Source organism: Rhinatrema bivittatum, chromosome 16, assembly GCF_901001135.1.
Source record: "Rhinatrema bivittatum chromosome 16, aRhiBiv1.1, whole genome shotgun sequence".
Lineage (NCBI taxonomy): Eukaryota > Metazoa > Chordata > Amphibia > Gymnophiona > Rhinatrematidae > Rhinatrema > Rhinatrema bivittatum.
In genome coordinates this window covers 20595209-20618811 of record NC_042630.1, presented here as the reverse complement: position 1 = coordinate 20618811, position 23603 = coordinate 20595209, and the positions used below count along the sequence as shown (strand labels likewise).

The following is a 23603-nucleotide window of genomic DNA, read 5'->3' as shown; positions in this document are numbered from 1 at the left end:
GTGCCTTGTGCTCCTGCCACTGGTAGGAGGGAGCGCTGAGCTGGAGCTGCCGCCAGAAGCTACATTGATGGGGGGGCGGGTGGATTGACGAAAGGTTTGGTTAGGGCGCCAGATACTCTTGCACCAGCCTTGTGCCTCTCTGCTCAGGACAGGAGGGTGCCTGTTGTGGGGGGGGGGGGCGGGGGGGGAGAGTAGAAGGCTGGTGTTCTCTGCAGGGTGAGCTTCAGGTTTTTGTGGCCTCTAGGCATTGTGGGCTCTTTCATCCCCTCCCGCAGGAGGGCGGGGGCTAGATTAGATAGCAGAGCAACCTTTCTTTGCTCCTCTCCTCCAACCTTACCCCCCCCCCTCCCCTCCTGGACCTGCTTGGGAGGGGCTGGAGCAGGAAGCAGAGAGCCCATGCATCTTATTTCTGCAGCCCTGCCAGATGTGCACAGCATTGTACAAATACATATTTATTTAGATAGATTTGACACCTGCCTTTTCATTGATAGCTCCAGGGTATAAGAGTCTGCCCCTGCTCCGTACGATTTACAGTCTGTTTATGACAGACAACGTAATTAAGCAACAGCTGGGAGGTGGTAATTCTCCAGCTAGCCTGCCACCCCAGGCACAGGCATGGTGTGCGTGCTGAGAAATCCAGGCCTGGTGGCATGCAGAGTAAACCATTTGCTGGGTTAATGCACAGAAATTTGGTTTGCCCTTTTTCTTTTAAATTATATATTATGTTTCCTTGCTGTAACAGATTAGAGCCCCTCTGGATTTTCTTCTTCATGGCAGGGATTAACTGCTATTAATCCTGCGGTACAGGATTGTCGGACTTTGGAGATTCCAGAATGATTTTCTGGGTTCTAATTGTCGACTATAGGATGATATTTCTGCTGTCCTAGGCTGGGAAATACAAGCATCTCTCTTTCGTGTACTGGTAATTAGTAGTGAAATGTGCAGATGTTAAGTTTGCTACATGCAACAGATTTTAGTTCTGTTTTAGAAGAAATTTCTCGCAGATTATTCATTTTAAAATTTGTATTTTATTTTTTCATTTTGTTTCATAAAAAATGCACACACATCAAATTTGTGCACTCTAACTGAAACAAAACCCATGATGACACACCCCTGATATTTTAAGTCGTTCAGTTCATGGCCTCCGTGGCCCTCTGTAGTGGGCATTCCTGGACCTGTGGTGGACCCCACCACCAATACCCCTCTCACCAAATCCTGCGCTCCACTGAGAATTAGATCTAAAATTGCTCCCTCTCGTTGGTTCCTGAACCAGTTGCTCCATAAAACTGTCATTTATTCAATCCAGGAACTTTATCTCTCTAGCGTGTCCCGATGATACATTTACCCAGTCTATATTGGGGTAATTGAAGTCTCCCATTATTACCACATTACCAATTTGGTTAGCTTCCCTAGTTTCTCTTAACATTTCACTGTCTGTCTCACCATCTTGACCAGGTGGTCAGTAGTATACTCCTATTACTATAGTCTTCCCCGACACACAAGGGATTTCTACCCATAAAGATTTTTGTACATTTAGTCTCATGCAGGATATTTATCCTGTTGGACTCTATGCCATCCTGGACATAAAGCACCACCCTGCCTCCCAGATGCTCCTCTGTCATTGCGATATAATTTGTACCCCGGTATAGCACTGTCCCATTGGTTATCCTCCTTCCACCATGTCTCTGAGATGCCAATTAAGTCTATGCCATCATTCACTGCAATACATTCTAATTCTCCCATCTATCTTCTTAGACTTCTGTCTGCTTTAATTACCGTAGGGTCGAGATATGTGTCTAGCTGCTGTCTTCCCTACATGCTTTCGGGGGAAGAGATGGAGGAGGATAGGGACTGTCAACACCTTTCTCCTCCACAAAGCATGCTCCAGCTGCTTTGTAGTTTGAACCACCTGGGCCTGCAGGAGGCCTACATAGTTCAAACCACAAAATAGCTGAAGCATGCCCTATGGAGGAGAAAGTTGTTGGCAGTTGTTGAAGAGTTGCCCTTCCCCTTCTCGAATTTTGCATCATCCATTGTTTCTGGCATTTTGTTCAGTTATCATGACCTGCTTTCTTATGGCACCTCTCTTCGCTTTACAGGCTAGTCTAGGTTTGGAGACCCCCCAAGATGAGAGGGCAGCTTTCAGATAGAGAATATCCCATTCAGCTTGGCTTGTCTGTACATACTTTGGGTAGCTAGAAGACACTGATAGGTCTCGAGCAAGCGGTATTCTGGCTCTCTCAGTAGATGCTCTTTTGCCTGATTACGCATGCATGTCATCAAGAGAGGAGTTTTTCAGAGCAAACATGGGACTTGTATTGCTTAGGCCTCAGCTCAGCCACTTTCAGCTCTGAGCCAACTGCCATTTGATTCCTGCGCTTCATCATGGGTGGGCCTCATTGATTCCTTGACTATTGAAATTTCTGATGTCATGTGAAAGGATGTATAAGAAAAGTTTTACCCTGTGCAAGAGACCTAAAACGAGAAGTGAGGCAGGGATCAGGGCAGTCCATGATGCACCCTTGAAGAAGGGCTATTGTCAGTTGGTTCCTGTTATCCTTGCTCATGCTGAGGAGTTTTGTGGCTTTTGTTTTTCAGGGTTTGTGGTTGGCCATGCCGGTTTCCTGCAGTCCTTGCTCATGCTGGTTGTCGCCTACGTCATCATTTGTTTGACGGTCCTCTCCGTCTGTGCCATCTCCACCAATGGTGCTGTTCAAGGAGGTGGGGCTTACTGTATCCTTTCAGCCCAGCCCACTATGTTCTGAAATTCTTGATGTAAAGTAAACATAAGGAATTGTCCCACCCAGTCTACCCTGTTGTCCTCTGGTAATGAATTAGAGAAGTCTGGGGTAATTGAGCAGATAAATTCCCTTACTTAAACCAACCCCATCTTCCCGTCCCCCCACCATTTCTTTTATCCAAACTCTCAAACCTCTTCCTACCACTGTATCTGTCTCAGACATTGGCATCTTTCTCTTTGGTTCTCAAAAGTTCTATGCTTAATCCAACACCCAGGCTCCCTCTCGTGTTTCACCGCCAAGCTTTGTAATCCAGTCGACTACCAAAGTTAGTGAAGATGTCTAAAACATTCAGAAACCCATTCTGTTGGCTTTTAAGCTTCTAACCATGGCCGCTCTGTGTAGGTTTCCCCACTCTTTTTTTGGAAGCCTGACACCGCCGTACCACTCCTGCTGGGGTATAACCGTGACTCCTACATGCAGGTTACTCCAACCTCCACCCCTCCCTTTCCTCTCCTGTCGAAACATTCATGTTCCCGTCTTTCCTTGATCTTACTGTGTCTGCCAGTCATGATCAGCCGCACCCTTGGACCAGAGTTCGGAGGCAGCATCGGCCTGATGTTCTACCTTGCCAACGTCTGCGCCTGCGGTGTCTACGTGCTAGGTCTGGTGGAGGCCATTTTGGATGTGTTTGGGATGGGTGAGTACCGATCCTCATGGGGAGAGACATCAGTGAGTGCCAGGTGGAGTGGATGATTTTGTGTTAGTGAAGGAGATGGAGAGAGCAAGTGTTCAGCCTAGTGTGATTAGCACCGGTGTATGTGGTATGTAAACAGATTACATAGTTTGTGGTTGTGATGAAAAGAGGGGAGGCTGTGAGGGCAGACACCATATGGTCATAATGCTAAACACCTTTCCTCTCCTGGAAGTGGCCCTCTGGTAGCTAGAATCTATCTTCTGTACATGGGAGACCTGTCTGATTCCTAGCCTGTGGCTCATCTGATTATTGTTAAGAGTCCTATCTTCCATGCTCATTCATGATGTGCAGTGATTTAAGTGAATTGTTGGATAACTACTACACTAGATTTGATAGTAGTTTTAGGATGAGTATATTCCGAGTTTAGCTTCCTATTCTCAAGTGTATAAGAGGAGGGATAAGTCACTTGAGCAGACGAGATGAGCAAAGTTTAAAGGTATTATCCAGTGATGCTTCCCCTTTTGATGTTGCAGATGGTGCAGGGTCCCTGGAGCTGCGTGCCCTCCCCCAGGGCTACTTCTGGAATTTCCTTTACGGCTCGGTCATCCTCTTCCTCTGCCTGCTGGTCTGTATGGTGGGGGCAGAGATCTACTCCAAGGCCTCCTTCTTCATCTTTCTGCTTGTCAACGTTGTCCTGGTCACCATCTTCATTAGCTTTTTCGCCGTGGGGCCGCATCTTGTCCACATCGTCCATGGCGGGAATCGCACCTTCAATGCCAGCTACACCGGCTTCAACATATCTACACTGCATGAGAACCTCCATGGTGAGGGGGGGTTCTAATCCCTGGACCAGGCTGTTAGTCCTCTGACACTGCTTTGCGTGCGTCACTTCCCTGTGCCTGCAGGTCCAATTCCCTTCGAGAGAGACCTTGCAGGACTTTGATCCCTGATGAGAGCGAGTAAGGCCTCACAGGGAACATTACCTGAAGAGAGTGAGATACAAAGGTGTTAAGGAATGATCCCTGATGAAAACTGGAAGGGAAAGGAGTAAGGTGAGAGAGCTGGGGGAGGGGGGAGAAGGTCCTCTGGTGGGAAAGAATCGGGAGAAAAGCCAAAAGGGATTCAGTGAGTGATTATCTGTAATGGGCAGGCCATAGGGTTCCCCGTGGCTCTCTCCACTGGGGATGTACCACAGACGCCATCGCTCAGTGCTGAAGGGGCTTCCATCTTTGTCCTCTTCCAGCCATGTATTCCCGAGACTACACTACCAACAACATGATGACGTTTGCCACGGTCTTTGCAGTGATGTTCAACGGATGCACTGGCATCATGGCAGGATCCAACATGTCAGGTACGGTGGGCGTCCTTCCATGGGGAATTCCTTGTTACGTCACCCGATGCGGCGCACCAGGGAAAGACGGTGTGGGGGAGGGGGGCATTAACATGTTGTATCCCATGGGTTATCTCTTGTTTCACTTCCTCGTACATTCTCACAGGGAAAGAAAGGTGTCATTTCTATGGGTTGCCTCTTAACTTACCAAATGCATGCTTTTGGTGGGGGGGGGAGGAGGGGCATTTCTTTTGTAGCATGTAATGAGTTCTTCTTATCCCATTCAGCGCTTGCTGTTAGGGAGTGCATAGTTTAATAAGACTTTCTGTCTGCCGTACCCAAACAAAGGCTCAAAGCGGATTATTACAGCGTTTATAAATGCAAAAGCACAAAAATGCAATAATAAATATAACAAACAGTAATAGAATTAAATCGTAACTAAAATTACAGCAAGGGTCTAAAAATAACCCAGAAGTAACATATTAAATAGCATAACCAATTGAATCCACCAATAAAACAATCAGAGGTAAATGTGTCTCATGCGTATTCGCAGTGGAGCGCCTGAAAGCAGACTTTTGTGTGTGATGCTTGGGGACTGGAGTTGGCCACAGCTAACCCCGTCTTTCAGTTCAGTTTTGGTATTGGATGGCGGGGGGAGAGGCGTTGGTGGGATGCCGCTGTTAAACCGGCTCTCTGCTGCTTCTCCCCGGGCAGGCGAGCTGAAGAACCCCAGTAACTCCATCCCAAAGGGCACCATCATCGCTGTCATATACACGTTCATCATCTACTTCCTCCTCTTCTTCATGACTGCCTTCACCTGTGACAGGTTTGTATCATCTCTTCCCTCCTTGCCTTGTGCCTCTCTCGATGCTCCCTTTCACGGTGGGCTGCGGCTCCCTTCGTAGCCGCCTTCCAGTGCTGTTCTCTGGTCGGCCACTAGGGGTTACCGTAAAAGCAGCGCTAGGCTTCTCGCTTTGCTCTTGGCTTGGAGGTGCTGCTTCACTACTGGTTTGGTTTTCTCATGATGATCTCTTTTGGGACCCATCGCTCTCTCCTTTTTTCTTTTCTAAATTGCTTCTGCTTGCAGGACCCTGCTGATGCAGGACTACGGCTACTTCCGGGCCATCAACGTCTGGCCTCCCTTCATCCTCGTTGGCGTCTACTCCACCTCGCTGTCGGCGTCCATGAGCACCCTGATTGGCGCCTCGCGCATCCTCCACGCCCTGGCCAAAGATGACCTGTTCGGTGAGGTGATAGTGGTGGGGGAGGGTGGCTGTGCTTCCTCTGACGTTCCCTGAGGGCCTCGGGCGCACTTTCCATTCGTTCCAGAGCCTCCTAAATGGAAGACCGTATCCCTGTCGTCTTCTGAAATTCCTGTTGTTGTTCTCTGCCATAGGGTTCGTGCTGGCTCCGGCCAAGATGACCTCGAAGGGAGGGAACCCCTGGGTGGCTGTGTTGTACACCTGGGGGCTGGTGCAGGTAAGCTCGGGGGGGGGGGGGGGGGGCAGACAGCGAGGTAGGGATGGGAATCGGGGGGAGGTGGGGCAGGTAGAATGGGGGTGGAGAGAGGGAAGAGTAAATGGGAGTGGTAAGACTGCCCCCCCACCCAGGTAATGTACAAATGAAGGTAAAATTGGAGCCCCCCAAAAATGAATGACGCTCTTACAAAGAAGGGGACTATTACATTTCTTATCAGCTTTCACTCGGTCTACTTTCAAACTGCTTCTCTACTACAGCAATAAAATGAGTGGAAAAACAGGTGCATCATACCCAAAGGTGAAGGGATCACAGTCCAGTCCCACTTGGATACTTACAGAATCATCACACGCCTTAAAAAAAAAAACCCTCAAAACATCAAAATCTCTTAGTATTTTCAGAAACATTCTAATCCTCGCGTGCTGAAAGCACCCCCCTCTCTTTTTCTGTGTATATATACAGCACAGCAGTAAGGGGCCCTTGTTTCATGAGACGGAGGCTTCCTCGGGGGGCACGCGTTGATATATTTTCCACGCAGGTACAAGCAGTGTCGCTTGTCTTAGACGTTGTATGCATCACCGGATGTGGCGTGCGAGCTTCAAACAGTCGGCCCTTACAAATTGCATTCCAAACCGTGACTCTCCCTGTTGCTCCCAGGGCTGTTTTGATGAAATTAATTTTTAGGTGCCGTTTGTTTGTTTGAAACGGTAGTGGAAGGTGAACTTCAAACGTCTGTGCCTGTCTTCCCCCCTGCAGCTCGTGCTGTTCGCGGGGAAGCTGAACACCATCGCTGGCATCGTCACAGTTTTCTACCTCATGGCCTATGCCGCCGTGGACCTGGCCTGCCTGGCGCTGGAGTGGGCATCGGCCCCCAACTTCCGGTACGTCGAGGGCCCTGCCCTTTGCCCCCCTCCTGCTCCTTGGCTATCCCTGTCTTCTGCCGGGGGGGGGGGGGGGCGGGGGGTACTGAAGCCTCCCTCTGTACTTTCAGCTGCTTCGTTACCTTGAGTCTGTGCCGATGTCACATTGGTGGACGTCTAGACGAGTTGGGTTTTTTTTTTTGTGGTTTTTTTTTTAAATTTTTATTGTGTTTTCCCTTAAGCAGGCATGCAACGTCTTTCTTTAGATATAAGGTATGGGGGCTGTTTACACACTGCCTGCAGTTTCTGCCTGACGCACGGGTGCTTTATTTTGATCTTGAAAGCTTTTTCGAAGCTGCTCTCTCTTTGCAGCCAGTGAGCGGCTGGTGGTGTGTAATGGATATGGTTCGTTATAGCTGCCATGCAGTACACATTAATGCCTGGGACAGGATAGGCCTCCGGTCTCTCTCTTTAGCTGTAATGTGCAGATTCTGGCCTTCCATTCCATGTATAGGAGCTGAGCCTCTTGGTTGGTTCGGTAAAGTGCGTTGTATTCTAATACCAGGGCTGTGAACGAAAACCAGTTGCAACATTTTCTGCCCTCTGAAAAGCGTGGTGGGTGGGTGAATGGGGTAAGCACTGTGTGAATGCCAGGGGCTCTTTGTGTATATATTCTTTGTTGTGTGTTGTGGGTGGGTGAATGGGGTTAGCACTGTGTGAATGCCAGGGGCTCTTTGTGTGTGTATTCTTTGTTGTGTTTTGTGGTTTTTTGTGTTTTTTTTAACGATGATGTTTGCATGTGCCCGTCCCTTGCCAGGCCCACATTCCAAGTCTTCAGCTGGCACACCTGTCTCCTGGGCATCGTCAGCTGTTTTGTCATGATGTTCCTGATTAATCCAGCCTACGCCTCGGGCAGCATTGTCATCATGGTCATCCTGCTCGGCTTCATCCACTTCCGCTCTGCCACCAGCAGCTGGGGCTATATTAGCCAGGCTCTCATCTTCCACCAGGTGAGGACGTGTTCGAGAGTCACGTACACACATGCACGCCTATTCCCTCACCAGAATGCTTTGAAATAATCTAAATAGCTACCAAGAGTAGTGGGACTATTGCCCGAACATTTGGTCTCCTAGGTTCTCTGTGTAGCCTGCCAGACAGACACAGCTGAAGTTTTTTTTTTTTTTGTTTTTTTTTTCTTGGGTTTTTTTTTTTCGTGCTCTTTGGGCTCCCATTCAGGGCCAAGGCTGGTATCTGCAAACGAAAAGCTTATGGTGCCAGCTACTTGGGAGAATATTTTTTTTTTGCAATTTTCACAGTCCTTGCCAAATTACTGTAGTTCCCTGTATGTACCAGGATCCGTCCAAACTGCTGGGTTATGCCTCCCTTACAGCAGAAGGAGTCCGAGAAAAGCTGAAAAGCACCTCCCATATAACCTGGAGTGCCACCTGCGATCCCTCACAAATCACTGTAGTTCAGTCATTGGCAGCATCTCCAGCCCTGGCCGACTTATGGTGTGGAAGACCTGAGCTGGGAATCCAAGTTGGGTCCCTTTTGCATGGTGGCTCTGTGCACGGACACTGAGCCATGGGGGCGACCCATCTGCTGGGATTTCTGTCATTCCATATGAGATTCCCCCGTGTGCCATTTGTTATGGCAATATCCATGCTCGTTGAGTCGTTCCAGTATGGCATTTTAAACACTTGAATAAGTGTCAATAGGTTATGCATCTGGTGTAGCTTCATCGGTTGCGACCAAGAATAGTCTGGACTTATCCCATACCCTCTCAAAGTTCGCTACTCTTTTAGCCTCCAGCAGCCACTCTGCAAAAAAAAAATATTTCTTGGCGTTGCCCTTAAGTCAGCCTAGCTCTTTCATCAGTGAAGGCTTTACCGCCTGTGCCTGGGTATACCCTTTGATCATATCCCCCACCCCTCCTGTCCTCTAGGGTATACATGTTTAAATCCTTAAGCCTCCTTCTATAGGGCCTTTGCTGCAGATCCCGCCCCATTTTGCTGGCCTGCGGCACGGTCTTCAGAACTGGGCACACTGCTCCAGGTGATGTCTCGCTAAGGACCTGTATATAACTGCTTTATCGCTTCCTTTTCATTTTTTACTAGTTATGGAAAAGTCAGCCAGTACTGACTCCCTCCCCCCACCCCCCCCTTGCCTTCAGTTAGCCATTCAATTACACCCAGAGCTCCTGTCGTGCGTCGGGTGCGACACGCACAGAAACGCAGAACATGACAGCAGATGAGAGGGGGCCATAAGACCCATCTTGTCTCCTCCAAACTCGCGTCCTGGTGCGGTGCCATAGAGCCCGGTTGATCTCTGGCGTTCCTCTCGCAGCTGGGGATCCTCTGTGCCTCTTCCAGGCTTTTCTTCAGTTCTATACCTTTTTCTGTCTGCACCACCTCCACGCACCCGCCATGCTTTCTGTGAAGAAATATTTGCAGATAATCCTGCACAGTCTTCCGTCCTGGAGTTATGTGAGAGACACATTGCATGCACGGATGCCCAAGGCCCATTTTGTAAAATGTATGTTGCATTCCCCCTCTCATAATTTCTATAATTCATAGATATTACACAAATACCACCCCCCCTGCCCAGATATGTGGAGGGAAAACGGCACTGATGGTGAGACATAAGAGTTACTCCCTATTTTAGAGCTCATCTTAATACCTACACAAGTTCATTCCCATTTTCTGCTAACATTTACCTGCTCTTTTTATGGCGTTGCACTAGATCAGCTGATTACGGTATCTTTCTCTGTGTTAAGAATTTTATGAGACCAGTTCATGAACACGAATGGGAGCTGATCTTCCAGGGCGTACGTGATGCAGGAAGTGTATCACGTGGACCCTGGACATGCTGACCAGTCTCTCGTTCCTTGTGAACAACCTTTTCGTCTCTCTGCAGGTTGATCTCTCCTCCCTGCTGCTAAGGGATTAAGTGCTACGTTATCTGTTCTTGTTTTTTTCATGCTAGGTATATTTTGCGATCTTTGTTATTCCCCAGTCTTGTGATACAAAGGAGTCTGTAAAAACAACATCTTTTCCCATAAAGCATGCCAAAGTATTTGCTAAGTTACTGAAACAAGGTTGTCATTCCTAAGGTAAAAGCTGCTAATGTTGTTTTGCCATACCTTAAAGTCTGTAAACAGTAGTTGTTTTTTGAAACTATTTCTTTAAGGTTTGCTATGCATGCAAACAGTAAATGAGTCATCATATCATAGAGAGACAAAAGCATATGACAAAATACAGCCCCTAATAATACACCGTGGCATTATCCTATGTGATAGCTTCCCCTTTCAGCACATCTGTCTTTCAGTATCAGCAATTATCACACACTTGTCTATGCCAATGTTCCATATAGGGATGACATTTTCAGAATGAAGCAATGGTGAAAGACGATGCCAGCAGCAACCGGGCAACCAGTGTTCTACCATGTAACAAGGCCAGCAACCGCTGCTGTCCTCCAAAAAGTCCCAACAAAGGAATGAAGTGCACTGGAGGTTATATGTCAGATACCTCCTGAGCAACTTTTTCCCCCAAATTATTTAACCCTCTCACAGTCCCACCACATGTGTAACACTACCACCTCTCCACATCCTCTGCAACAACTTGTTCGTCCCTGCAAAGATTTTAGCAATATCGCATGGATGCAATAAATTCTATGCAATAACTTTAATCATTAGCTCAACCCTGCTGTTACAGGTTTAGACTTTCTGCGCAGCTGTCCAGATGCTGCTCCAATCAATCTCATTCGATGAAGCATCCAAGTCTTTTTTTTTTTTTTTTTTTTTTTTTTCCTTCCTTTTCCCATTTACAAATTAAATGTCTTGGGAGTTTCCCTTCCATATTTGTCACACCTCAACACCCACCCTAACACCAGCTCAGCATAACCCTGTGGCCACTCACAGGGTCCTGCCAAGCACTGCCCAGGCCTGCCTGCATCTGCACACGTGCTTCTACACTGGCAACCTCCCACCTGCCAGCTGGGTTTCTGCTTGCCTCTGGGCAAATTCCCCACCCACAAGCTATCCCCTGGTGGTTCCTAGGGACACCCATCACAGCCAAAGGTCATATATTTCCTTAAAACCCCCCCTCCACAGACCAAATACACATTACCAGGATCATTAATCAGTCCAAGAAACCGGAGCTAACAAACTAATAAGTTTATTATCAAAAAGTGAGAACAGTGAATGGATAAAAAATTTAAAATACAACAGGAACAAGTAAAACAACAAGGACTAAACACTTTACACTACTTACCTATGCCTGGGGAGGTCAGGAAAAAGGCTGTCCACAGGAGCTGAACAGAGCGTTAACACAGAGATCTGCTCTCTCTGTATTCCCAGCCCAGACTGGAGAGTTCTAACACTTTCAGGGCTGGTTCTCTGTCTGCAGGGCCACTCTGTGCACACAGTTCTAAGAATTACTTTATCACCAATGGCCTTCTCAGCAGTAATGGATTTTTGGCCAAAGGTACAGCAGGATATGTTTTACATTTCCTCAGGGCTGCTGGGATGTGTATGCTGATCAAGCCACCTTCGGTCAGGCAGCATCCACCGTGCAGATGACACAAAATTATTCAGAGTAGTTAAAGCATATGTGGGTTGTGATAAATTTGCAGGAATACCTTGTGAGACTGGAAGACTGGGCATCCAAACGGCAGATGAAATTTAATGTGGACAAGTGCAAGGTGGTGCATATAGGGAAAAATAACCCTTGCTGTAGTTACACAATGTTAGGTTGTATCTTAGGAGTTACCACTCAGGAAAGAGATGTAGGTGTCATGGTGGATAATACATTGAAATCGTCAGCTCAGTGTGCTGCAGCAGTCAAAAAAGCAAACTATGTTAGGAATTACTAGGAAGGAAAGGCAAATAAAACGATGGATATCATAATGCCTCTGCATTGATCCATGGTGAGACCGCATCTTGAATACTGTGTGCAATTCTGGTTGCCACATCTCAAAAAAGATATAATTGCACTGGAGAAGGTACAGAGAAGGGTGACCAAAATGATAAAGGGGATGGAACAGCTCCCCTATAAGGAAAGGCTGAAGAGGTTAGGACTTTTCAGCTTGGAGAAGAGACTGCTGAGGGGGGATATGATAGAGGTCTATAAAATCATGGACTAGAATGGGAAAATGTGAATCGGATATTTACACTTTCGGATAATAGAAGGACTAGGGGGCACTCCATGAAGTTAGCAAGTCACACATTTGAAACTAATCAGAGAAAATTCTTTTTCACTCAACGCACAATTAAGCTCTGGAATTTGTTGCCAGAGGATGTGGTTAGGTCAGTTATTGTAGCTGGGATTAAAAAAGGTTTGGATAAGTTCCTGGAGGAAAAGTTCATAAACTGCTATTTATCAAGTTGACTTAGGGAATAGCTACTGGCATCAGTAGCATGGGATCTACTTAGTGTTTGGGTACTTGCCAGATACTTGTAGCCTGGATTGGCCACTGTTGGAAACAGGATGCTGGGCTTGATGGATCCTCTGTCTGACCCAGTATGGCAACTTCTTATGTTCTTATATTCCCCTAAATCTAATGCCACTAATTTCTGATGCTTTTTGGATTGCAGCTTCTCAAGGCTGTATTTCTAAATCAAATAATATGAGGGAAAGTGGGCAACCCTGCCCGGCGCCATGAAGAATATCAAGAGGTTAGCGACCCATTAAACAGAATTCAGGCTTTGGGTTTAAGATAAATCGCCTGAACCCAGGCTACCAATCTCCCAGGCCTACCAAAATCATGCAGCACCTCAAACAAGAATGGCCAATAGAGTCTTATCAAAAGCTTTATCTGCATTTAGCAAAGGTATCTGGTCCTCTTTTCTTGCCACATATATGTTAAAGAACCTCCTGGTATTTGACATAGAAAATGCCTTTTAATGAATCCTGTTTGTTCTGCATGAATTAGCCTTATCATGATACACTCCAACTTTCTCTGTAGGACTAGCCAGTATTTTGATGTCAGAGTTAATCAAGAAAATGGGACGATACAGCCTACATTCTATGCAGTCTGTCCCTTTTTTTATGTTAGTTTGTTGCTACTTAACTTGTTAAACAACGTCAACTGCAGAAACGTTTTGCAGAGGTCAATATGATAGCTGTCCGGCCTTGAGTATTTACTACCCAGCAGAGCTTTAACAACTCTGTGCATCTCCAGCAGTGAGAGAGGGGAGGTTAATGCTTCAGATTGGTCAGGCGTAATCCTAGACAGATTTAATGTAGATCCCCCAGGTTTACCTCCTCTGACGTAATGTCAAGAGAGGAACAATGCTATTTAATCACTGCCTCGGTTTCTGAAGGGTGATATGCCAAATTGCCCACTCTGTCCTTAATACTGCTCACTACGGAGTTACCACATCTTCTCTTTAAATGCCCTAGCCAAGTATACCCCAGCCTTATTACTGTGCTCATAAAATTTCAACCTTGTGAATTTAAGAGCCTTCTCGACTTTTGTCGACATCCAGTGATTTTTAGCTCGTCCGCACATTTTCAAGCATGGACAAAGTTTTTTGGCTGAGCAGTTTTATGTTTAGCTTCCTGTAGCATTTAGTATTCATCTTAACTCCCAAGCACACTGTCCACATGATTGTAATTCTTGAAATGCTTGCTGATTAGGCCGGGCAACTCAGAAAACTTTGCTAGGATGCTTGGTCTTACCCTACAGACTAATACAGAAAAAAAACAGGTGGTGATCTGTAAAATTTGAGGTACTGCTGAGATCAAATAGATAATTTCCACTCTTGAGTTGTATCCTGCTAACCATGGGAACTCTTGGTAGCAGTGAAAGTCACTACCCCAGAGCTAAACCTAAGACTACGAATATCGGAGGTGTTCAAAGTCTGTTAGCTGAAACTGGTCTGGAAATTTAGAGGATGAGACAAGCAAGTTCTCCCCATTCTAGACTCTTTATCTGTTCCTCTTCTCTTTCTTTGCCAGGTCCGTAAGTACCTGCTACTCCTGGACATCCGTAAGGAGCATGTTAAGTTTTGGAGGCCGCAGATCCTGCTCATGGTCTCCAACCCCAGGACCAGTTGCCAACTCATCAAGTTCATCAATGACCTGAAGAAGGGTGGCTTGTATGTGCTGGGGCACGTGGAAATTGGGGACCTGGGTGAGTCTGGGACTGGCAGTCACTACGGGGATTTCACCCAGGATGCGGTGAGGTTCAGTTTCTACTGCAGCCTGGTGTATTAGGAGTTGAGGGATAGATGAAGTGAAGGAGAGGTGAGGAATGGGAGAAGAAGAGGAGGAAAGAGAAAGTGGGGAGATGGTGTGGAGAGGAAAAGATGAGATTAGAAGAATGTCAGGTTGGGGAGATGAGTGATGTAGGAGGAGGAGAGAGATGGAGAGGTGTAAGGTGAGGAGGGAAAATGAATTAAGAAGAAATGATGAAGGGGCAGGGAAAATGCAAGGACGATAAGAGATGAGAGAGGGATGGGAAAGATGAGGTGAGAAAACAGATTAGGCCAGGAGGTAGAAAAACTAGTTGGTCCTCTCAACCGGTAATCACCAGTTCCTCTATTTTGTTTCTGGCAGATACCCTACCCTCTGACCCCATCCAGCCACATTATAACTTCTGGCTAAGTCTGGTGGACAAGGTCAACGTGAAAGCCTTTGTGGACCTCACCCTGTCTCCATCAGTCCGGCAAGGGACCCAGCACCTGCTGCGCATCACAGGCCTAGGTAAACCCCGCATCATCATGTACAGCAGTCATGTCTCTTGTCTTCATGCCATCAAAAGTTAATAAATAGCAAAATACAAGATAGAATCATTGAATGCATTTCCTAATTCTTGTGGTGGCTGTTAATGTGCAGGTGGCATGAAGCCAAACACCCTGGTCCTGGGTTTCTATGACGACAGTGAGCCAGAGGACTACTTCCTGCAGGACCCAGCGTTTGGCATGGGCCAGGAGAATGACCACTTTGGAGTAGACATCACCTCGCTGCAGGCCCACTTTCCCCCTGTCCGAAGCAAGGAGAGCCGTAAGGCCCTGGCACCTTCCGAATATGTCGCCATTGTCTCGGATGCCATCAAGATGCAGAAGAATGTTTGTCTGGCCCGCTACTTCTTCCTGTTGGACAAGAAAGAGCTCTTTGCCACGAGGCAGCCGGACAAGCAGTGTATCGACGTCTGGCCTCTAAACCTCCTGCGGCCGGACAGTACCAGCTACGTGGACATCTGCAGCCTCTTTCTCTTGCAGATGGCCTGCATTCTGACCATGGTGGCCTCCTGGAAGTCTGCCCGCCTACGCATTTTCCTCTGCATTGAATCTGGGGACCAGGGCTGGATCCGTAAGGAGGAGAAACTGAGGGAGCTGCTGACAAAGCTCCGCATCAGAGCCACCATCAAGATTGTTCCCTGGGACCAGGTGGTGGCCCTCCACTGGCATAAGCAACTGAGCCCCGAGGGGCAGCAGGAGGCTTTTGTCAATCTGAACGCGGTGCGGATATCGGACGAGTACCTGCGTGCCGTCAATGAGCTGGTGCTGCGGCAGGGCGGGGTTGCGGCTGTGCGCTTCCTCTACCTTCCCCGGCCACCTGCGGACATCTCCCAGTACGAACGCTACCTGGAACAGCTGGACATCCTGACAAAGGACCTGGGGCCTACCTTGATGATTCACGGACTCGCTCCTGTCACCTGCACGGACCTCTAAGTTTGGGTGGATGCAGGGGCTTTCGCCATGCCTTCCCCCTCCCCTCCATGCACCTCTGATTGCTGTACGACAGCAGTCGGGTCATCGGCCGCTCCCTCCTCCTTTCTTGTCCACAAGTCAACAAATGGACCTTAGAAGACTCTCTGTAGCAAGGCTTTTTTTTGGCTGCCTCCTGTGCCGGTGCGTTTCCATCACTAGTGAGGAGAGCTACAGGATGGAAACAGCAGACAGTAGTGGGGGGGTGGCTTTTGCTTTAACTGTGACCATGGAGGATCTTTCTACATCTTCCGGGTGCTTAGGGTGGGGAGTGGGGGAACACTTGGGCAAGAATGGGGCCAGGGGAAATTTGGTTTCCCTTTCGTAGTTCTGCTCTTTCAGACCTAGACGCCCTTTTCTAGAGAGAACATTTGTAAGGGGGGAAAGCTTTTTTTTTTTTTTTTCCCCTCGGATGTGCTAGTTTAGTAGAGGGAAGGAAAGACCCTGGAGCTGCTCTTCCCAGTAGGTTTAACACTACAGTCTAGCGTTAAAAAGTCCTGAGGAAGGCTCTGCATGGTGTAGAATTGTTCACATTGGGTGGGGTCGGAAGCTGCCTTGGTCCTTAAAATGAATATTTTTTTTTCTAGGGGAGGGGGGAAGGATTGGAACCTGCTAACTCCATCCAGGCTACAATTCATCCCACTTGGGTAGAAATAAGCTGCATAATCGTGCAGGCGGGGTCCTCGCATATTCTCCCCTTGTTCCTTTCAGCTGCCCGCCTCTTTCCTCTCTTTGGGGGAAAACGTGAGGCTTTCCATTCTGTGGCCTCCCTGTTTCCCTGCCTTATTCACAGGTGGAGAGAGGGAATGGGTACGGGGATTGCTTGTGGGTGAGGAAAGCTACTGATGCCGGTGAGTGGGAGACTTGGGTCTTTGGTGCAGAGGCAGTGGAGGAGCCTTGGCTACCTGTGCAGGCAGGTTCTGTTCCCTCTCACTCACCTCCCCGTTCATTCACAGTCTGGGCTGTCCTGCACCCAGTCCTGCTGACCCCACATGTGGGCTGTGCTCCCCCCCCCCCCCCCCCAACAGACCACATCAGGCCTGCGCCTCACACACTCCTGTTGGTTATGGTCTAGGCTGGGCTAAACACATACCTGCTAGCTGCCTTGCACACTCACGCTGACCCTCAGTTTGCCTTGTTTCACATACTTCTGTTAGCCACAGCCTGGGCTTTGACACTCACTCACACTCTCTCACACTCACACTCTCACACTCTCTCTCACTCACACACACTCTCACTCACACTCACTCACACACACTCTCACTCACACTCACTCACACACACTCTCACTCACACTCACTCACACACTCTCACTCTCCATTTGGGCTGGGCCTTTCACATTCCTGTGTATGTAATCCAGCCTGTGCCTCTCACACTCCGTAGGCCCTCGGCCTGGCCTGGGCTTCCATTGACAATTTCTAAGTCCAATGTAGGGAGCTTGCATTCTGGGAAAGCAGGGGAGCAGGCTTGGCATTCTGGGAGTACGCAAGTGTTCCCCCTGTTACTCTCTAAGCCCTGGATCGTTTCCCCTCCACCCTTGCCCTCTATTTTCCTGTGTAACGGAGGACGCAGGGGTCTTGGGTTTTATTCTGTCTTAGTTTTATGTTTAACAGGAGTAGGAAGGTTAGTACTATGGCTTAATGTGTTTATTACAGCAATGTAATGTCCTGCCCTGCGACAGAGCGATGCCCGAGGGATGGATTCCAGGTGGCAGTTCTACCTCGTGACTGTTTCTTGTGCGCCACGGCTACCAGGCATCTCCTGCTGATTTAGCGGGACGTCCTTCCCAAACCTGAACCCAGAGCTGTCTTGGGGGGGTGGTGGAACTGAACAAGAATGAGCTGTCCCTGCTCTTTTTTTATGCAACTCAAGACTATAAAAGTAGGGAAGTGAAGTGAAATGCACTGACGTGGGCAGTCAATAAGAGAGCTGTCTCTTTGCTGGATGTGGCAGCAAGGGGGCAGTCCTAGATAAGAGCGGGTGTGGTGGGGACAGGGGCTTTCTATCCGATGATGAGTCCCTCCCTCATGCCCCCCCCCAAAAAAAAAACCACTGAGAGCATGTACAGCCTGGTGGTGGTGGGGACAAGATCAATTGACTCTGACACCTGTCTTTTGCCACGAGGGGGGGTGGAGGAGTGCTGCCTTCTGGTTTTTTTTTTTAACATAATTAAATTTTGTGAGAATGGGCCTTTGGTATCCCTCTCACACCTTAAGGCGAAACGAGAGCTGCTGGTAACCGCCACCAGTTCCGGGAATCCATTAATTTTTTCCTGTTGCACCTTAGTCATTAGCATGACGAGCTGTCTCTCTCTCTCTCTCTCTCTCTTTTGTGGCCGCTCACCCAGTGCCTGCATGCTCCTGTAGTTCTCGCTCGTCGGTCGGGGCTATAAGTCACAGCATGCAAAGGGGGATGGAGACAGCTGGCGATCGCCCATCACGCAGTTTGTTTGGAATTGCGATGCTAAAGATTTTCAATTGGTTCCTCTCCGTAAGAAACGCCTCTGCTAGGTGTGTAGCCTTGGCGCGCCTCTCGTGTACCCGACCTGGGGCGTAGCCGGCCTGCGTTTCCTGTGCCGTAATTAGTGTCGCGCCTGTCCGGGGACGCAAGGAAGCGTCGGCGTCCCCTCGCCGCCCTGCGCAGTAGAGCTTACAGCGGTGCTGCTCACACCTACCCCGGCGACCCCTCCACAGGCTGTTGGGCTTTCATTTCATTTCATTTCGTTCTTCAGATCCCCCCACATCCCAAGAGGGAGGCTTTTTCCTCCAAACGATTGGAGCAAAGCCTGGGGAAGGGGTGGGGCTCTGCAGATAAAGAGAATTAAACTGAATCAGCTTCCAGGCCGCACAGGGATGACTGATAAATGTTTCTTAGGAATAATTGATTTTTTTTTTATTATTATTATTAAAAGGCAGCCCAGCGCACTGTCGCACCATTCTTGTGTTTCCCGTCTGCAAAACAAAACAAAACTGACTCGAACAATGATTGCACTGACCGACTTAAGCCAGTGAGGACTTGCTTTGTACGTGTCTTTTTAAATATTATTTAAAAATGTATTCCTTGCGCTCGGACGCAGTCTGTAACACCGCCAAGCCCGGTGCATTACAGGCAAGGGCAGCAAACGATAACGGCAATGTGTGAATGCGATACAACTTTTGTTTATTAAAGAGAGAGAAAAAAAAAAAGATTTTATTTCGAAAGTTGCACAGAAATTGAATAAACTAATTGCTAACGATGAAAAGCAGTTGAGTGTCATGGGTGGGGGAAGCACAAGATTTGACAGAACTCTGAAACCAGAGCCCCGTGAGGTCTCAGAAAACTCATTGCACCAGTATCGTGTCTAGGCCTTTTCGATATTAATCACCAAAGAGCCTAGAATTTCCACGCACAATATACCAAAGGGAAACTCTGATTATTATCAGTTTTTAACCTTGTCTTGCAGTGACTCGAATGTATTGCGCCTCAGCAAGCCTGAGGATGTGCCCTGCAAGCCATGGGCCACCTGGATAGCTCCATCATGTGAGGATTAAAAAAACATTTTTTTTTTTTTTAAAAGTCTTTTTGCATTGCAACTAAAAAACAAAAAACTGTCTAAGAACACGAGTCTGATGTTCAGGAATTCGTAGTCGTGTTAAGTGTGATCTTAGCCCAACAGCGGCCGCTGTTGATGAAAGCTGGTTTGCTTTAATTGGAGTTGATGATTGAGCGCAGTGCTCCTGGCATAGCTATATCCGAAACCACGGGCGCTGTTGGGCAAAGATCACACGACTACGAATTCCTGAATATCAGACTGGTGTTCTTCAACATTTTTTTTTTTTTTTTTTTTAGTTGTGATTCAAAAATTAAAATTTTTTTTTTTTTTTTTTTTAAATCCACAGATGATGGACACCAGGCCACTGAGGCGCGATGGATTAGAGAGTCACTGCAGGACCAGCTTAAAACTGATGATGATAATCAGTCAACCTTGTTGGGGCTGCTGGCTGGTAGAGGGGGGGGAGGCTGCTGATGGGAAGGAGAAGAGCATGGGGGGGGGTCCTCTGTGGATAAAATGTGAGTGGGGAATCCAGTGCCCCCCCCCAATGCAGTGTTTCCCAACCAGTGTGCTAGGGGGCACGGGTGTGCTTTCAGACCTCAGCGGCTGTGCCATGGAAAAGTCGCCACTACCTGTTGGTCAGAGCCAGGCCAGCCTCGTAACAATTTTGTTAATGGGGGGGGGGGGGGGTGTGCCCTTGGGCATGAAAAGATGGAGAAACGCTGCCCTAATCTTTTACTTAAAAGAATTGGGTCAAAGGAGCCGTGCTGCTTCCACACAGAGCAGGGGCGGGAAAACAATTTCAGTCTCTTCCCCCCCCCCCCCCCCCCCCCCCGTCGGTGGTCTGTGTCGCCATGGGTTAAAAATACGTACGGTGGTGCTGGTGGGGGCAGATGATATCCCTGATGAGGGCCCTGGTGCTCACAACAATCTTCATGGCTACGTCGCCGGCAAGCAAACCTGTTGGGACGTTTGCTTATTTATGGAGGTGAAGTGGAAGCGGTCAGCGCCTCCGCTGAGCCCAATGTTCATTTTCAGTGGGCCGGCCCCATTCGCTGTTCTGAGCCAGCGGGTAGTGAAGAGCCGATCGCGGCACCCAGATGTGGCGGCACAGTGGGGCCTGGAGTGAAGCCACTGTTGGGACGTGCTGGCCTGCAGTCTTAGGGCAGCGGAGAACGTCCCCTCGTGGATCTGGCCGGTACCTGCATGGCAGCACGGGTCTGCTTCCTTCTGCAATTAACGGCCACGCCGTGGACCAGCAAAAGTGCTGCCAGGGATCGCTGCTGGTCCACAGAGCAAGGGGTTAAGAAACTGCGCTAGCACATCCCTTTTTACTGGTCCTGTGAGAGGTAGTGTAGCATACACGGACTTCAGAGTTCCCATTAATCCAACACAATAAACATCAACACTAACAAAATCAAACTTGTACTAATCAATGTAACCAAGACCACACACTTGATTGTCTTATCTGAAATAACACTCATCTGTCTCCTATGAGTTGTTTCTAAGTTGCTCCATTTTTTGAAAGTTCTCCTTTAAGTCCTGTATGAAGGCAGTCCAAATTTGATTTAAAAAAAATAGCATAATCTTTGGTAGTCTTGGAACAGGTGGTTTAATATCCAGCATCTGGCTCCTCCATTCAGAAAAAAAAAGTGGTGGCTTGTCTTTAACCTAGTTAAATAAAATGTATTTTTTCATCAACACATGAGCTTTAGATAGCAACAATCTGACATTTCCCAAATAGTACATTTATATCCAGTCAATTTAATATTCAGAACTTACATAAGTCGTCTTAGTAGAAAAGCTTTACCATCTGTCTCCCTTCGACCAAACTGCAGCGTTTTCCTGGTTGCCTTCATATTCTATGGCATTTCCAGCCCCTGCACTCTCTGCATTTTGCTGGAGTCTCCCCTGCTATTTCCAGCCCCTGTGTGCTCTGCATTTTGCTGGAGTCTCTGATATTTCCAGCCCCTGCACTCTCTGCATTTTGCTGGCATCTCCTCTGCTATTTCCAGCCCCTGCCCTCTGCATTTTGCTGGCATCTCCTGTAGTATTTCCAGCCCTTGCCCTCTCTGCATTTTACTGGAGTCTCCCCTGCTCTCTCTGCATTTTGCTGGAGTCTCCTCTAGTATTTCCAGGCCCTGCCCTCTGCATTTTGCTGGAGTCTCTTCTGGTATTTTCAGCCCCTGCATGCTCTGCATTTTGTCAGTCTCCCCTACTGTTTCCAGCCCCTGCTCTCTCTGCATTTTTGCTGGGGTCTCCCCTGCTATTTACGGCCCTTGCCCTCTCTGCATTTTGCTGGGGTCTCCCCTCCGTGCTCTGCATTTGGTTGCAGTCTCCTCTGCTATTTTCAGCCCCCATGGGCTCTGCATTTTGCTCTGTGAGGGCATGCTTACCCCATAGACAGACTGCTAGTGACGCAGGCTGACTGGGAAGGGCTTAGCAGGAAGTGTCAGGGTGCCTGGGAGATGTAGGCAGCTCAGTCTGGGGCTAGTGGCAATGGCTGCCTGCAGCGTCCCGGCTGCGGAAGTGAATGGATTCCTGTCCTAACACGGAGCAGGAAATGGCCAGAGAAGAGCTGCAGCTAGGGAAAAAGAGGTAAAATGCTGTGTGTCTGTGTTCTGTCTGTCACGGTTCTGTTCTCGCTGTGGCTTCTCCCCTGCATATCTGTGTTCCCTCTCTCTCTCTCTCTCTACCTGCATGTGTCTGGCACTGGGTTTTTGTGAGTACTGGGCAGGGACGTTTGGGGATAGAGGAGGGGAATGTAGGGTGAGAGAACTAGGCAAGAGGGTGGAGAGTGTGGCACCTCGTTTTATCTAAATTCCACCTTTCGAGACACTTCCAAGGGGATTACATGCAGGTACTGTAGGTGTTTCTCTGGGGGGAGGGGGGAATGTGAGAGCAATTGAGATTGTATGTCCCGAGGGGAGGGGGGTTGCCTTGGGGCTCATGTGATCATTCATCCACCTGTCTGTCTGTGTCTGGGCCTGCGTTTCGATACCTCTACCTGTGATTTTTGTGTCCCTGTCGTGCTTTGCCTGTCTGACCTTGTGTCTGTCTCTCAAAGGCAACCCCCTCCCCCACTCTTTGCCCCTGAAATTGAGCAAACTATTCATCTCATCCCCTTCCTCTCTGGGTACACCAGCTATGGTCTTGTAGCTCCTGCTTTTCTGGGCAGAAAATGAAACTACAGGTCCTAGCATGGAATGCGATAAAAATGCCTGAATCTGCCAACCTGGTGCCAGCTGATTGCCCTACTGTGCTGGGTGTGTGGGCCCGCAGCAGCTTGAATGACCTGACTTGTGGTTTTTCTTTCTGCAGGGGACAAGATCGGTCGTCCAAAGCCACAATGGAGCTGCAGAAGAATGTGCACGAGGGCCTGCCTCCCCCCACCGCCTCTGCAACCCGCGTGGCCATTCTGCGTGGAGACTACCTTTACTACCACTATGGCTGCGATGGAGTGGATGACCGGGGCTGGGGCTGTGGCTATCGGACACTGCAGACGCTGTGCTCCTGGCTGGCCGAGTGGGAGGGCAGGTCGCGGGCTGTGCCCGGCCTGCGTGAGATCCAGGAGTGGCTGGTGGAGATGGAGGACAAGCCCCTGGGTTTCGTTGGCTCTCGGGGCTGGATTGGCTGCGTGGAAGCTGCCCTCTGTGTGGAGCGGTACTGCGGCACCCCCTGCAGGATAATGCATGCCCGGCCGGGGGAGGGACTCGAGGTGGTGCTGAAGGCCCTTGAGCGTCACTTCCAGGGCGGTGGTGGCCCTGTCATGATGGGCGGGGACACGGACAATGTCTCCAAGGGCATCCTGGGCCTGTGTGTGGGCCCGCTGGGGCAGTACCTACTGGTGCTGGACCCACACGCCTATGGGCTGTGTACAGATAGGGACATGGTGCAGAGGGAGGGGTGGGTGCAGTGGAGAAACTTAAACTCCTTTGAGCCTAGTTCCTTTTATAATTTCTGTCTGCCCCAGGTACAAAGAGAGAGGCTAATGTAGAAATAAAAGCTTCTGTATTGAGAGTGGTGTGGTACTGTGTTGTCCTTCCCACGGTGAGGCCTTCCCCCCCCCCTCCCACTTTGAGGCCTCTCTCCTGACTTCTTCCCCCTCTGGCTGTCATCAGGGATCTCTCCTCTGTGAGGTGTCCCACCTGACTCCTCCTCCCTCTGTGAGGACTTTTGCTTCATTCCTTTTCATGCAATGCCGCTCTCCTTATTCCTTCCATTTGTCTTCCCCTTATAAATCCTTCCAAAAGGTGT

The 23603-nt window shown here is 48.7% G+C and overlaps 2 protein-coding genes across 7 annotated transcripts in view; both read left to right on the top strand.

Annotated features, from left to right (window-relative positions):
* Nucleotides 1–19026, top strand: part of SLC12A9 (solute carrier family 12 member 9) — a 39348-nt gene extending 20322 nt beyond the window's left edge. For 5 of the 6 annotated variants that reach the window (XM_029580338.1, XM_029580334.1, XM_029580335.1 and 2 more), the window contains exons 3-14: nucleotides 2599–2733; nucleotides 3307–3438; nucleotides 3969–4259; nucleotides 4679–4786; nucleotides 5480–5591; nucleotides 5853–6010; nucleotides 6162–6244; nucleotides 6998–7122; nucleotides 7919–8111; nucleotides 14061–14235; nucleotides 14661–14807; nucleotides 14940–15778. In XM_029580338.1, coding sequence (XP_029436198.1) covers nucleotides 2599–2733; nucleotides 3307–3438; nucleotides 3969–4259; nucleotides 4679–4786; nucleotides 5480–5591; nucleotides 5853–6010; nucleotides 6162–6244; nucleotides 6998–7122; nucleotides 7919–8111; nucleotides 14061–14235; nucleotides 14661–14807; nucleotides 14940–15778 — 2498 coding nt within the window. Of the gene's footprint in view, nucleotides 1–2598; nucleotides 2734–3306; nucleotides 3439–3968; nucleotides 4260–4678; nucleotides 4787–5479; nucleotides 5592–5852; nucleotides 6011–6161; nucleotides 6245–6997; nucleotides 7123–7918; nucleotides 8112–14060; nucleotides 14236–14660; nucleotides 14808–14939 lie in introns of all 6 variants that reach the window. The other variant, XM_029580333.1, reaches the window with a different exon arrangement.
* Nucleotides 19027–21788: 2762 nt separating this feature from the next.
* On the top strand, nucleotides 21789–23366 carry UFSP1 (UFM1 specific peptidase 1 (inactive)). Its single transcript, XM_029580339.1, has 2 exons — nucleotides 21789–21944; nucleotides 22668–23366. Exons 1-2 carry the CDS (start codon nucleotides 21880–21882, stop codon nucleotides 23341–23343), a joined length of 741 nt encoding a protein of 246 aa, XP_029436199.1. The 5' UTR covers nucleotides 21789–21879; the 3' UTR covers nucleotides 23344–23366.
* Nucleotides 23367–23603: the final 237 nt, after the last annotated feature.